Source organism: Peromyscus maniculatus, chromosome 16 (assembly GCF_049852395.1).
Source record: "Peromyscus maniculatus bairdii isolate BWxNUB_F1_BW_parent chromosome 16, HU_Pman_BW_mat_3.1, whole genome shotgun sequence".
NCBI lineage: Eukaryota > Metazoa > Chordata > Mammalia > Rodentia > Cricetidae > Peromyscus > Peromyscus maniculatus.
In genome coordinates, this window is record NC_134867.1 from 62,074,491 (window position 1) to 62,089,229 (window position 14,739).

Consider the following 14,739-nt stretch of genomic DNA (forward strand, 5'->3'; position numbering starts at 1 on the left):
CTGTTTAAAATATGTCCAATTCAAAAGTTTACCCATAGAGTGACCTCAGATATTGCTGTAGATTGTTGAACATGGTGTACAGGTCAAATGACAGTTTGAAAAAAATAGGCTTGACTTGGATGAGTATTTTTAATTCAGCCTTTGTTCCAGTTTTAACTTGGGTATGCCCTTCTTTGCCTCATTATCACTGTCTTTCTACTTTTCCCTAGCTTCAATTTTACATCTCTTTCCCCATTATTTTCCTCTTCCCTCTCTGGCTCTTGTTACTGGTTTTCCTACTCATGGCCACTTGCTCTAGAAGCAACCAAATTTAATTTTGACGATGGAAGAGTAATGCTGCAGATATGATATGTTGTATGAGTGAAAGAATACAACTTTAGAGAAAACCCAGGTTTGAAACATGACTTTGAATTACAAGTTAAGTGATTTTAAATAAAAGTACTTAAACTTCATACCTCAATTTTCTAACTTTAAAATGATAAGAGTAGTCCTTAACTGTAAGGAAATCTTCCTAATTACACTATGAGGATAAATCTCTCATATCCAAGACTGACTTATTAGAAAGATATGTAGGAAGAAATAAGGCCTTGCTATCTTAAACTCTAAGTTCTGTGCTGTTATAACTATCACAGTTCAAGTCTTTGATTTCCATTAACACCTGGTTGTGAAGTGTAAATTCTTTTATAGGAAAGGTTTGGTTAATGGCAGAATAGTGGTAGAGTAGAGCTAGCTGAAAAATGGGTTTACAAAAAATTACGTGTAGAGGGCTGGAGAGAGAAGGACCTAACTTTGATTTCGAGCACCCAAATAATAGCTTTACAACCATCCAGTTCCATGTATATAGTGCACAGACATATATGGAGGCAAGACACCATACAGTTAAAACTAGTTGAATGAATTCAAAACTGATCTGTGTCTATGCTTCTTGTACAGTGTTCTGGTGGGCTTACTTTTCCATGTGCTTTGTTGTACGTGTGTGCTTTCATAAGCTCAGTCTTGAGCATGAAAGATAAATCAGAAAAGGTCAGAGTTCAGTTTTCTCACTTGAGGACTCAGATTCCCCCGAGTAATGAAGTTCTAAGAGCACCTCCTACTCACATAGATGGCATGACCATAGACAACATAATACTTGTAGGCATAAATCCCCTAGATTATGTTGTAGGTTGTTTTCCCTTTTGTTTGTGAGTCTACCCTTTAAAGGCTGAACCAACTCTTCAGCCCTGTTGTAGGCTTTTTAAAGAGTAGAAATTCAGTAAAAGGTAAGATTATTGGTCCTTGATATTAGGAAATAGTTGATACTTTGTTGAGAGGCTATATACCTCAGTGCTTTGCTTCAACTATTTTTTCCTCACATAAATTCTGATAGAACAGAAACCATGTCTGTATTTTCATACTACCATTTGCCTATGACTTTGGCCAGTGCCCTGGTACCTATTTGTTTGAAAAGTTTATTGTATGATTGTGTCATGACAGTTTAATTTTATGCAAGCTTTCTGTTAAGTTTGTACTTACTGGAAATTCTTAACCTGGTCTGAGATACAGTAAAGGAATTCAGCATCACTGTCATGAACATTTATTCTTGGCAAACCACAAATAAAGAGAATGAGCTCTGCTGAGAAGAGCCTTTATGTTAAGGAAGAGACTAAGTAAATTTGTCAAGGATATATCCTTTAGATGTTTAGGTGAAGGTGTGAAGATATAAGTAGGTTGATATATTTTTGTGTCATTTAGTGTGTTACTGAGATAGTTGTGGATAGAACTAGTGTGGTACAGGTTGAGGTGGTGAGATGCTAATCTATGTATTCTGAAAACTGAGTGCGGACATGAGGTATGAGAAGGATTTCCCTGTTTTGATACCAGAAGGAACAGATTCTGAGGAAAAATTGGAATTTGATTTCAGTGTGTGAAGCTAACATGCTAAGAAGTTGTATATGATTGGAGCTATGAGGGTAGTGGGCTTGTCTAGAATATTCTTTATCAGGGATTTTGCTGGGTTTATTTATTTTTTTCCACAGTGGCATTTACTGTATTTTGATAAATTCAGTGTTTATGATTTTAAAAAGTTTTAGTCTGCATTTCAGCTCATTAAAACTGATTTCCAAGACTGCCATAGTAGAACGTACATTTTAGGAGACAGTAAAAGTGTAGTAAATGTATTTCTTCCAATAACGCAACTTTAATGTATGTAGGTTTTCTGAATCTACTTTAAACCAACTGAGGTTTAATTGGAGGGCTTCCACTGTGTTAATTACAGTGATATTTTCAGTTGCAGTTGCTTGGATTTTTGAGGGGACTATTAGTTGGCTCTTGTCATAAAAAGATAAATAAGATTTTTGCTGACATATCTTTCACCTTTGTAATTCAATCTTGGTGTTTGTTGTAAAGGACCTTTATGAATGTTGTACATCATAGATTTTTTTTTTAAAATTATGCTTAAACAACTTTTAGTATTTCCATAGTATGAATGATTGCTCCTAGGTTTGGGCTGCTCTAGCACTTGAGTAATTTGACATCATTATTGTTATGGCGTTAAGGTGTGTGCAAAATATTGTGGCAGATGATTACTAGTCTTAGCCTTTTTCTTTCCTGAAACTGCATCAGAGTTGGAGTACAAATAAAAAAGGGAAAATAAAAAGAGTAATTATGTAGATAAAGCAATCCATTACTCCCTACCCCTACAGACCTAACTTCTTCAAAGTTCTTGGAAGGTCATGTTTCAATTTTTACTCTGATTTTTCTGGCCTTGAGTGTTTTATGATATTTAAGAAGGCACTAACCTATGAATATAGGTACACAGGAGCCTGGTGAAGTGAAAGATAATCTATATCATTTAAAATTTAGTAGTGTATTCCAACCATAGGAAAGATTGTGGATGATTTTGATTTCCTTATTTTAGCTGATATAAATAAGCATTTCCCCTTTTTAAATTGACTGGGTAAGTTAAATGTTTTACTAGGTAGTAAGATGTTTTATGGCATTATTTCTCATGAATGTTCCTCTTCACTCACTGGAATAAATGCATCTAAAGGCCAAAGCAAAGATTCCTTAAATTTTTTTTTTTTTTTGGTTTTTCGAGACAGGGTTTCTCTGTGTAGCTTTGTGCCTTTTCTGGAACTCACTTGGTAGCCCAAGCTGGCCTCGAACTCACAGAGATCCGCCTGGCTGTGCCTCCCAAGTGCTGGGATTAAAGGCGTGCGCCATCACCGCCCGGCGATTTCTTAAATTTTAATTCTTGACTTTGAAATAAATTTAGATCTTTATAAAAAGAGTAGAAAAAATAATATGGAAGTTGATAGTAAGTCATATATAATTGTAAGTAGAATTTGGGAACCAGAAAATTGTTAACTGTTCTTCAAATCTTTCTCAGTTTTTAAAACTAGTTATTTTTACTTAATTCTCTCTTTTCTCTCATTCTCTCCTTTCCCCTTTGGTTTGAGTCATGGTTTCATACAACTCAGGTCCACTCACCCTTAAACTCCTAGTCTTCCAGCCTCTGCCTCCCATGTCCTGGGAGTATAGGAGTGCACCACCAAGTTCAGCTCATGCACTTAACTGTCTTCAGGAGCCTGTAATTCTGTGGTGGTGCTTTTTCCCTTTATTTTATGACACCCTCCTCCCTGCATGACTTCAGCAGTTTTGAACATTTTTTAAGTATTGAGTTAATCTGCTTTTTCTATGGTTAGGTTGAGTGTATGCATTTTGGAAAGAAAAGCACACACAAGTACTTTGGTGTGACAGACTAGGAAGGATGAGTATGAGTGTTACCATTAATTGCTTGGTTGTGGTTGGTTATATTTGACATATTCCTTCACCATATAGTTCCTTTTCCCCCTGTAGGTGGAGTTTTCCTGCCCCAGTAGCCACTTCCAAATTATCACACTGTGGCTTACATTACTTATAAATGCTCAGCTGATAGCTCAGGCTTATTACTAACTAGCTCTTACAACTTAACCCATTTCTATTAATCTCTGTGCTACCAAGAGGCTTGGCATTTACCTCTATCCCATTTTGTATGCCCAACTGGCTCTCAGTCTGGTTAGTGTTCCCCGTCTGGTTGGTGACTCTTCTGACTCTGCCCTTGTGCATCCCATCATTCTCTGTTTGGCTTTCCTTCCTAACTTTATCCTGTTCAGCTATTGGCTTGTTGGCTTGTTTATTAAACCAATCATATTGACACATTCACACAGTGTACAGAAGGATTATTCCACAGCATGTCCCCCCTTTTGTCTAATTAAAAAGAAAGGTTTTAACTTCAACAGAGTAAAATTATATATAACAAAAACAATTATCAAGTAAGAATTAGTTACAATATCCAGTCTATTTTTATATTTGGCAAAATTAGAGAAAATATTATCTATCTTAATCTTGGTGAGTCTAAAGTTTTATATCCAATTAGCTTTCTATCATAACTAAGGAAAACTATAAGTTTATTTAGTTTTTGACTCCATCGAAGACCCCAGAAGGATGAAATGTTAACAAATGACACCCATACTTTCTCTGCAACGTTGGGGCATCTAGTTCTGGCCTATAGGCCCAGCATATCTGACAGACTTTTCTGTGAAGCAGGGAATTCTGAAGCACTGTCCTACCTTGTCTTGGCATTTCCCCTTTGTAATTAATGGTATTCCATATCTCATGTTGCTCATTGATTTTTAACATACACTGAATAAACTTTTTGTATGTCATTACTATAATAGTTTCCTATTAATGATAATTTTAAAAACAATTCTATCTTTAATTTGACAGTTATTAATTGGAATCTGTAAATCTCTTTTACTCTATTCTGTTCTGTTCTCATGGTATAGTTCATTACTACTGTTTTGTCACAAATAAAAAACTTGAGGTGGTGCAGCAGGTAAAGGCACTTGTTAAGCCTGAAGCTCTTCAAGCCCTGGAACTGTATTCTAACTTATACAGGCATGTACATGAACGTCCATGTGCACATTAAACAAATCAAAAACCCCAAGAGAACAAATTTTGAAAGAACTTAACAGTGTAAAAGTTTATAATAGTACCTGTTTCCTTTGCTTGTAATTAGGAAGGGGAAGGGTTAATAAAAACTGCTGTGTTCCTAAGTATTACTTTTAAACCTGGATTTCATGGTAACTACTGGTTTTTTATTAATCGTCTTCTAATAATCAGCGACCAACCTTTTGATTTATTTACCTTAAAGTTTCGCAGAATTGGAATTGCATAAAGACGATGTTTTTCTTTGAGTATTCTGGAGAACTCAGTGATCAGCAGGGTCATTTTTATGGTGTGACAATTGACATTTAACATATAAAACTAACCACATTTCTTTTGTTAAATTGAAACAAAATTAAGTTTTAAGTGAAGAAAACTATCCCAATTTAAAATCCTGGTTTTCTTTTTTAGAAGATGATTATCGATTTCTGTACTTCTCCTAGTGACTTTTTTTATGTCTGTGTATATCAGCAGCATTTGTTCACTTGATTAATTTTAATTACCTGATGTGTATGTGTGTTTTGCCTGCATGTATGTCTATGCATCTGTGTGTATGACTGGCGCTGTGAAGGTCAGAAGAGAGTGTCATATCTTTGAAACTGGCTTTTTACAGATGATTGTGATCTGCCCACCATGGGTGCTAGGAATTGAACTCTGGAAGAGTAGCCAGTATTCTTAACTGCTGAGGCATCACTCCAGCCCTTGGTGAATTGTTTTTAGTCTTTAAAATAGCTATTCATTTTAATGTATATATGATACCTACGTGACCTATTTTCACCCTCTTGTTACTCTCTCATTCTCCCTTTCTCCCTGATGATTCCCTTTCTCCCTACTCGTAATTCCACTGCAACTTAAATCCTTAAATCTCTCTCTCTCTCTCTCTCTCTCTCTCTCTCTCTCTCTCTCTCTCTCTCTCTCTCTCTCTGTCTGTCTCTCTCCATGTTGATTTTTTTACGTTTGTATCCTGTATGAGGAGACATGTGATTTCAGTTTGAATTTTTTATAGCTAATAACCCCCCCCCCCTCTGTAATATTTTCTTCATATGTTCATCTGTTGATGGACATCTGCACTAATTTCATGTCTTGGCAATTGTCACGAGTGCTACAATAAAAATGGGTGTGCAGATCTCTATGGTATTCTGACTTTGAATCTTAAATAGTTTATATTATTTTTAATTATGTGTAGGTGTGTGCATCTGCGTGTAGGTTCATGCATGTGAGTACAGGTCTGTGCAGAACCCAGAGACATTGGGTCTCCTGGCGCTGGAGTTAAAGATGACCGAGCTACCTGACAAGGGTGCTGAGAGAACTCCACTTCAGTCTTCTGAAAGAGTGGCGAGTGCTTTTAACTATTGAGCCGTCTTTCTTCAGCTCCTGACTTTGATTTTTTTTTTTTTTTGGATCATATATCTAGGAGTAGAATAGCTATACCATATGACATTTCTGTTTTTAGTGTTTTGAAGAGTCTCTAGTGATGTCCATTGTGGCTGCACCATTCCCACTAGTGGTGTGTGAGGATCCTTGCCAGTGCTTGTTTTCTTGATGATAGCCATTCTGACTGAAAGGAGACGGAACCTCAATGTAGTTTTGAGTTTCCTTCATGGTAAAAGACGATGAACAGTTTTTCATATATTTATTGGCCATTTCTACTGTTTTTGGTTTTTCAAGACAGGATTTCTCTGTGTAGCCCTAGCTCTCTTGGAACTCACTCTGTAGACCAAGCTGGCCTCGAACTCACAGAGATGCACTTGCCTCTGCCTCCCAAGTGCTGGGATTAAAGGCGTGTGCCACCACTGCCCAGGTGGCCATTTCTACGTTTGAGAACTGTCTCCTCATTTCATATGCTCATTCTTTGAATGGTTTGTTCTTTTGATGGTTAGTTTGTTTATTTGTAGACTCTAGTTATTAATTCTTTGTCAAATGGGTCTGGTTGACAGCTTTTCTCTCATTCTGTAGGATGTTGCTGTTAGTTTTTTCCTTTGCTGTACAGAAGCTTTTTTATGTTAATAATCCTATTTGTTAATTCTTGTTATTTCCTGGGCTATTTGAGTCCTTTTCATAATGTTCTTGTCTATTCCTGTACCTTGATGTGTTTTCCCTGTAGCATTTGAGAGTTTCCAGTCTTGCATTATGGTCTTTGATCCATTTTGAATTGAGTTTTGTACAGGATAAAAGATAGGGATCTAATTTCATTATTCTCCCTTTGGATATCCAGTTTTCCCACACCTTTTGTTTAGAGTGCGCTTTCTCTAATGTATTCCTTTGCTATGCTTGTTTAAATCCAATGCTCTAGCAGTGTTGGTCTCTGTATCCTTGTGTTCCATCGGTCTTGCTGTCTGGTTGTATGCTCCTGTCATGAAAGTTTTTGTTGCCATGACTCTAGTAAAAACAAGGTGCCGATACTTCTAGCATTGTTACATTTGCTTGAGATTGCTTTGATTTATTTAAGGTGTGTGCACACTTGTTGGCATGATTTTAGGGTTGTTTTTTCTAGTTCTGTGAAGAATGTCATTGGAATTTTGATGAGCACTGACTTGGCTCTGGAATTTATTTTTACTAAGGTAGCAGTTTTGCAATATTCTAGTGTTTCATGAGCGGTGCTGTTTGTTCATTGTATATTGTCAATTTTCATGCCTTTTAATGAACTCGATTTATTGTAGTTTTTTTTTAAAGAAGCTTAATTTTAATTTTGAGCTTTAGAGTACAATTTAACTCTGCAAATAAAGCTCACCTAGGAAATCACCAATGGCTTGAATTTTTTTTCCCCTTGCTAGTTCGAAAGCAAATGCTTCTAAATTAAACCAGATTTAATTTATTTAGAGCAAGGAAAACATCCCACTAAGTAGTGGTGTATTGTATAGTAATTTGTTTTTAAATTTATTTGGTTCAGTTTGTGGATGTGGCTTCTTAAAATAAGGACAGTGAAGTAATACATTGTATGTCTTTCTCTGCTCAAAATAACATTAAAATTTCTTTGTATTTGGTAAATTCTGAGTTTGATTTTTTTTTCTCTAAGATTTATTTATTATGTATACAGCATGTATGACTGCAGGCCAGAAGAGGGCACCAGATCTCATTACAGATGGTTGTGAGCCACCATGTGGTTGCTGGGAATTGAACTCTGGAAAAGCAGTCAGTGCTCTTATCCGCTGAGCCATCCATTGCTCCAGCCCCCTGTTGTTTTCTTTTGAGGAGGGCATAATCCTAAGTATATACAGCTACATAACTGCTACTTTACGAATGTAGTTGCTTTTCAGATACAGATTTCTAATACTGTTCTAAAATTTAGTAAGCATCATGTTAAGAAAAACTCATTTGTATAATCTTACATATTAAACCCCTACTGTGCTGTTTGTGTTGGTGTGTTACTGTGATAGCCATCAAAAGGTAAATTGAAAATAGCAAATAAGTCTATTTAAATTTGTGTTGAAAGCTGAAAACTTTTATGTTAACATTCCTTATTAAATCTTTGTATGATTAAAGCATTCATGTATAAATATTGGCTCTTATTTTACCCAAATCAATGGAAAAATATTAATTTAAAATTTGAGGTGGCCATGATCAAGTAAAGTGTAACCTCTTCATGCCTTTCTGTATTTCTGTATATCCAATGCTATGGTATGCCGTGATGGATTTAAGTGGGATACACAAAGAAAAAGCAGATAGCTACTCAGATAAAATATTTATGTCTGTGACAGTCCAGTTTCCTTGGTAATTTTCTGTTAGGAACAGATTTAACTGACAGTTGAATGTAGTTAGAAAAAAAGTCAAGATAATTAAAGCAAAGAAATGGAAGATGACTGCAGATGGTATAACTAGATCAAGTTTTTAGTCATAAACACAAATAGTTTTGTATATACAGAAATTTGAAGGGGAAAATGTATGGTTACTGTTGAGAAAAATGTGGAAAAATAGGAGAAAGCCTAAATGTAATAAAGATGAAGTTTTTATTTCTGAATTTAATGACACAAATTGTAGATTCCTTGTAATCTGGTGAACCTAGAGGAAGATGGAGTTATATGTGGTAGAGTATGTCTATAATCCTAGCAGTCAGGCTGAGGCAGGGGGTTGTGAATTGGACGCCAGCCTGGGCTATGTTAGTGAATGAGGCAATGTAAAAAATGCACACACTCCTCATACCAAAGCAGAGAATATGTATCTAGTGTTGAGATTTTATCAGGTAGTTAATAAGGCATGCCACTATTTTGATATCCAAGCTCTCAAAATTTTTGATTTATGAAATTGTAGTCATCTTGACTCAAAATTAGTAAGTGGAAAGGAATGTCAGCAGATTAATATCAGACTGAAGGAGTATATATAGTAGAAACTAAACAAGAAAAAGTGTAAATTGTTGCTGTCTGTCTGAATGAACAGTTGTGGAGAGAGGGAACCGTAGAGACTTGCCACAGCTCCACCAGCAACATGTCTACAATTGTTGGTTGTTTTTACTCTTTTGGGGTCCCACAACCAGCTCCCAAATAATTCCTACACAGAGGCTTATTCTTAATTATAAATGCCTGGCCTTAACTTGGTTTGTTTCTTGCCAGCTTGCCTTAACTTATCCCATCTACCTTTTGTCTCTGGGCTTTTACCTTTTCTTCTGTATATCCCCCCGACCCCAGGTGAGGACTGAACCCAGGGCCTTGTGCTTGCTAGGAAAGCGCTCTATCACTGAGCTAAATCCCCAAATCTTCTTCTGTATATCTTATTTTCATTCTTACTCTGTGGCTGGCTGGGTGGCTGGCCCCTAGCATCCTCCTCTCCTTGTTCTTCTGCTCTTTCTTCCTATTCTCTCTGCCTGTTAGCCCCACCTATCCTTTCTCCTGCCTCACTATTGGTCATTTAGTTCTTTATTAGACCATCATGTATTTTAGATAGGCACAGTAACACAGCTTCACAGAGCTAAACAAATGCAACATAAACAAAAGTAACACACTTTAAAAAATAATATTCCCCAACACAATATATTAAGTTTGCTAAGGCATTAGTGATTTTTAATGCAGGGAGTAGGCGACTTTAGTCTTCATACTATTATTTGTTGACATCATCTTCTGGACACTTCTGGCATACAAATGCATGTGTTGCACATTTATTCAGACACATATACATACATACACATAATTTTTTTTAAAATAATGAACTTAGGCGTATACCATAACACTGGTACCTCTAATATTAGGGGAAAGAGAATAAGCCAGTTGACTGTGTTAACAGTTAAGTCTTGGGGGCTGGAGAGATGTCTTAGTGGTTAAAAATGTGTATTCTTCCAAAAGGACGTGGGTTCAATTCCCAGCACCCAGGTCAAGCAGCTCATAACTGCCAGTAACACAAGCTCCAGGGGATTTAACACCTCTGGCTGATTTTTATACTTATAAAGAAATTTTAGCAAATTGGAGTGTTTCTAAATAAGTGGAAAGGCATAAAACCATGTTGGGTAGTTCACAGGTACTTAAGATATACCTTAGAACTTTGCTGTGAGTATTTATGAGGCTCCTAAGTGGCAGTGAGTGGCTCATATTTTAGGAGTGAGAGTTATATAACTCAGAAAAACAGATTTAATGCTTAGAAATCCAGAGATTTTCTTTTAACCAACCGTCTTTCTTAATCATAGGACTATTTAGTTGGAAGATGAATGCCCAATTTAGAAGTTATTGTAGGTAGAAATTTTAAATACTAATGGTACAGAACTTTGTTCCCTCTGTTCCCTCTGAACCATTGCTGTAGCTTGAATATCATGTGGATGTATGTGAAGCATTTCAGCACTATTATGTAATATTTGACATGAGAATGTACAACACAATTGTCATGAGTCATTCATTTGCTTTATAAAGAAACATCTGTGAGTCTACCACAAGGATAGCCCATTGCATATTTCTGTGGTGATCTGGGTGTGATCACACCAACTTGATAGGATAGCATTAGCAGAATCTCTGATTGCTAGGACTTAGGTAATGAAATTTTGAGCATGGTGGTTTGGGAAAAAATACTAGGTTGAATAATTTAATGAGTTGTAATATGTGAGGCACCAGTACAGAGAGATTGAATCAGAGACATCCCAAATTAGAAAGAGTTCCTGTTAGAACTGGAATCAGAACTTTTTCTGCCTGGAGCTTTATGAATATTATATCCCCAATTGCTCAGGCTTTTCTGGCTAGTATTCACTCACCTGCTTAGATTCAGCGATGAATTAGTTCGTAATCTGGAGGATTGCAAATGTGTTTGTTATTCTTACATTCCTGTCAGCACTATTCTTGTATATAATTTGTATACTATTATTAGAGTGGTAAAATTTTAAGACTGAACAGTCAGAGTGCAACACTTACTTTAGACTTAAGTTCTTTAGAAGCTTAGGACCATGGTTTGTGCAGCATTAATTTTAACTTTAGCCTAGTCTGTTCTTCCCTTCATTTTTTCCCCACCCATGTATTCAACCCACCTAGTCCTTATTGAAGACCCACTATGTTCCAGGCAGTAGTCTAGGAGTTTGAGACACAGTGGGTGGCAGGAACTTGGAAAACTTTCAGTTGTTGATCAAAGAATTGTGCAGTTATATATAGAAAAACAAGTTAAGAGGTAGGTGCTGTTTATCACCTAATTGGATGATGGTCTGTATGGCATTTGTTTTATTTATATGAATATTTTAATGCCATTTTACTTGAATTTTTCTAATTATATGCAGTTATTTCTCTTTATTTTTCTAAGTGTGTTTACATGGAAAAGTCATGTTTTTTTCCCCCTTTTCCTGATCTATTACAATTGTTTCTTCGAATTATCCTCAGAGAAGTTATTTTGCAGTAGATGGCAGTCAACAATACAGAAACCCTCACCTAGTTTACTGCACAGAGAATAAGAGCCCGTGGAGTGGTCAACCCCAGATGGGATGTGCATATCCCCAAGGCTGAAGGGGACTGGGGTGGTGGTGGTGGAAAGATACCGTTGAGGAAAGAGTGTTCTCTTTAAGCTGTCACCACAGCCATTGCTCATATGAACGTAGAGCTGTGGTGACAGCTTAAGCCAGATAGAATTCCAGAATGGAGGAGGGAATGTAGGGAAATGCTACTACAAGCTAAGGACCTGTTTAGCATCTAATAGCGGTCACTCACCAGGACAGGGTCGCTCCCAAGAAGTAGTTGTACTTGATGGATTAAAAAGAATAAAAAACCCTACAAGTTGGGTGGATAGGGAGCTGAGGCTGGAAAGGTTGGATCAGGGAAGAAGGAGTATATGGGAATATGAGTTGTATGAAATTCTCAAAGAATTAATATAATATTATTTTAAAATAAAATTTTTTCAAATACTGACCTATTCTTTCATTTATAATAGCAAGCTCCCCTCCCCTGAGATTGAATCTAGGGCTTTGCACATGCGGTATAAGTACTCTGCTGTTCTACCACTTCTCCAGTCTTCCCCTGTGATTTGGTGCTGTCTTTTTTTGGATTATTTAGAACTGCTTTTCCATTTATAGCAGTTAAGTACCATTTCCTCACTCTCCATCTTGTCATGCCTCAGTGCTGAGAGTCGAACCAAGGGCTTTCATCACTGGCTTACAGCCCCCAGCCTTCCACTTGTTTCAGTTTCTATTTTTCTTTTTTAAATGTCAACCCTACTTACAGCTTTCCCACCTATATTGGTATATAAATTTTATACATACTTTTAAGATTTAGTTTTAATTATGTGAATGTGTCTGCATGTTAGTATGTGCACTTGAGTGCAGGTGCCTGGATGCTAGGGGTGTTTATTTCCTTGGAGCTGGAGGGTACATGTTGTGAGGTGCCTGATATATGCATGCTGGGTACTGAACTCAGGTCCTTTATAAGTAGGAGTACATGCTCTTAACCACTGAGTGCTCAGTGGTTAAGAGCATTAAATTTAATCAATTTAAAACACACCCCTTTGTGTGTGTTTTAAATTGATTAAATTTTCTATTAAAAAAGATTATGTGTATGGGTGTTTTGTCTGCCTTTATGCTAGTATACAATGTATATACTTGGTGTCTGAGGAGCTCAGAAGAAGATAGAACTGGAGGTTACAGTCTACTCTTAACCACTAACTCATCTACATCAGTGGTTCTCAACCTTGCTAATGTTATGACCCTTTAATACAGTTCCTCATGCTGTGGTGACCCCCAACCATAAAATATTTCATTGGTACTTCATAACTGTAATTTGCTATTGTTATGAATCGTAGTGTAAATATCTGATATTCAGGATATCTAATACACAACCCCCCAAGGGGTCATGAAGTATAAAAATAACTTAGAGGGATTCATTAAAATATAACTTTCATAATTTTCATTAATATATTTTTACCTGAGAATTATAATACAGATTTTTTGGGTACAGAACATTGATTTTGGTTATCTTTGCTTTTTGTCTGTATATCTGTAAACCAGTGTGGTTTGCTTTCTGTTAAGGTGGTCTAGTCCAGGTCACCATCCTCTGACTCAGCAGTTTTTGTAGCGTCTTGATCACTGTGGTGTACTAGGAATTTGTCTCCCTGAGTTCTTGGCAGCTCTTGTGTTGTTTAGGTGCTGTTGTCCTCTTCTCTGGAATGTTGCTTTAGTTAGGGTTCATTTAGTTCTGTCATTTGCACACTTAGACTTCGGCTGAACTTGGTATATGTTGTCTGGTGAGCATCATGAATGTGTTACAGATACCTAAACTATCCAGTAAAGTGGTGTGCAGTTTAAATCTTTATTTTGTTTTTTGTTTTTTTGGAGACAGGCTTTCTCTGTGTAGCTTTGGAGCCTGTCCTGGATCTCGCTCTGTAGACCAGACTGGCCTCGAACTCACAGAGATCCACCCGCCTCTGCCTCACGAATGCTGGGATTAAAGGCATGCGCCACCACTGTCCGGCTCCAGTTTAAATCTTATAGAGACAGGTTATTTATGAGGAATAAAAGAGCTTTTAGTATTTTGTCTTACGTATTTTTATGACAAAGCTATCATTTAAAATGGCCTCATTTTTAAGCACGAATATTTTAGCTAAACTAAAATCTATATGATTACAGTGACGAGTCTTTGCTCTGAACTATGTTTTAATAAGATGTGTAATTTGGTTGGTGTAAATTTGATTTATGGTAGAAATGAAGGCTGTTATCTTGTAAACAGGCTGAATCCAGAGAATGACAGGATAGGTCAGCAGTTATTCACTGGAGTTAACATTTTATCAGTGAAGCACACAGCCTCCTCCCCCCTTTCCTGGATTAGCAAGACTATTTTTTTTTGTCTAACACATTTAAAATTTTTACTTTTAACAGAAATTAGCAGAGTACGGAAAGACATGTACAATGACACATTAAATGGCAGTACAGAGAAAAGGAGTGCAGAATTGCCTGATGCCGTGGGACCTATTGTTCAGTTACAAGAGAAACTTTATGTGCCTGTAAAAGAATACCCAGATGTAAGTATATTTGTTGTTTTGCTCATTTTTTCTGCTTTACACAATATGCAATGAAATAACTTATATTATCAGCTGCTTTAAAAAAGTTATGTATGAAATTGGAAATGGGAATAATTTTATGTGGCTAATTAAATTTTTTCTCTTTAAAGTATATTTCATTTGATTTTTGCTATGTCACTTTGGGAAATAACTCATGGTAAAGACTTTGGGATTTCAGAATGAGGTCAAGAATTGTGGGAAGACTTTTGTCCTGGTTGTTAAAGATTACATGCAGCTCTGGTGGTCTTCAGTCTGATCACAGACCATCCCCAGCTTGGACCATGTCATTCTTTGTATAAATGAGAGTGCTGGGTTTCATGGTTGCTTCCAGCT

General features: G+C 36.5%; 1 protein-coding gene across 7 annotated transcripts in view; it reads left to right on the top strand.

The window, feature by feature from the left end:
* Qki (QKI, KH domain containing RNA binding) overlaps window positions 1–14,739 on the top strand; it is a 142,658-nt gene that overhangs the window by 23,497 nt on the left and 104,422 nt on the right. For all 7 annotated transcript variants that reach the window (XR_013045152.1, XM_076552884.1, XM_076552885.1 and 4 more), the window contains exon 2: window positions 14,225–14,367. Coding sequence is in view for 6 of the 7 variants with exons in the window: in XM_076552884.1 (XP_076408999.1) it covers window positions 14,225–14,367 (143 nt within the window). In the remaining variant the exon portion in view is untranslated. The remainder of the gene's footprint in view (window positions 1–14,224; window positions 14,368–14,739) is intronic.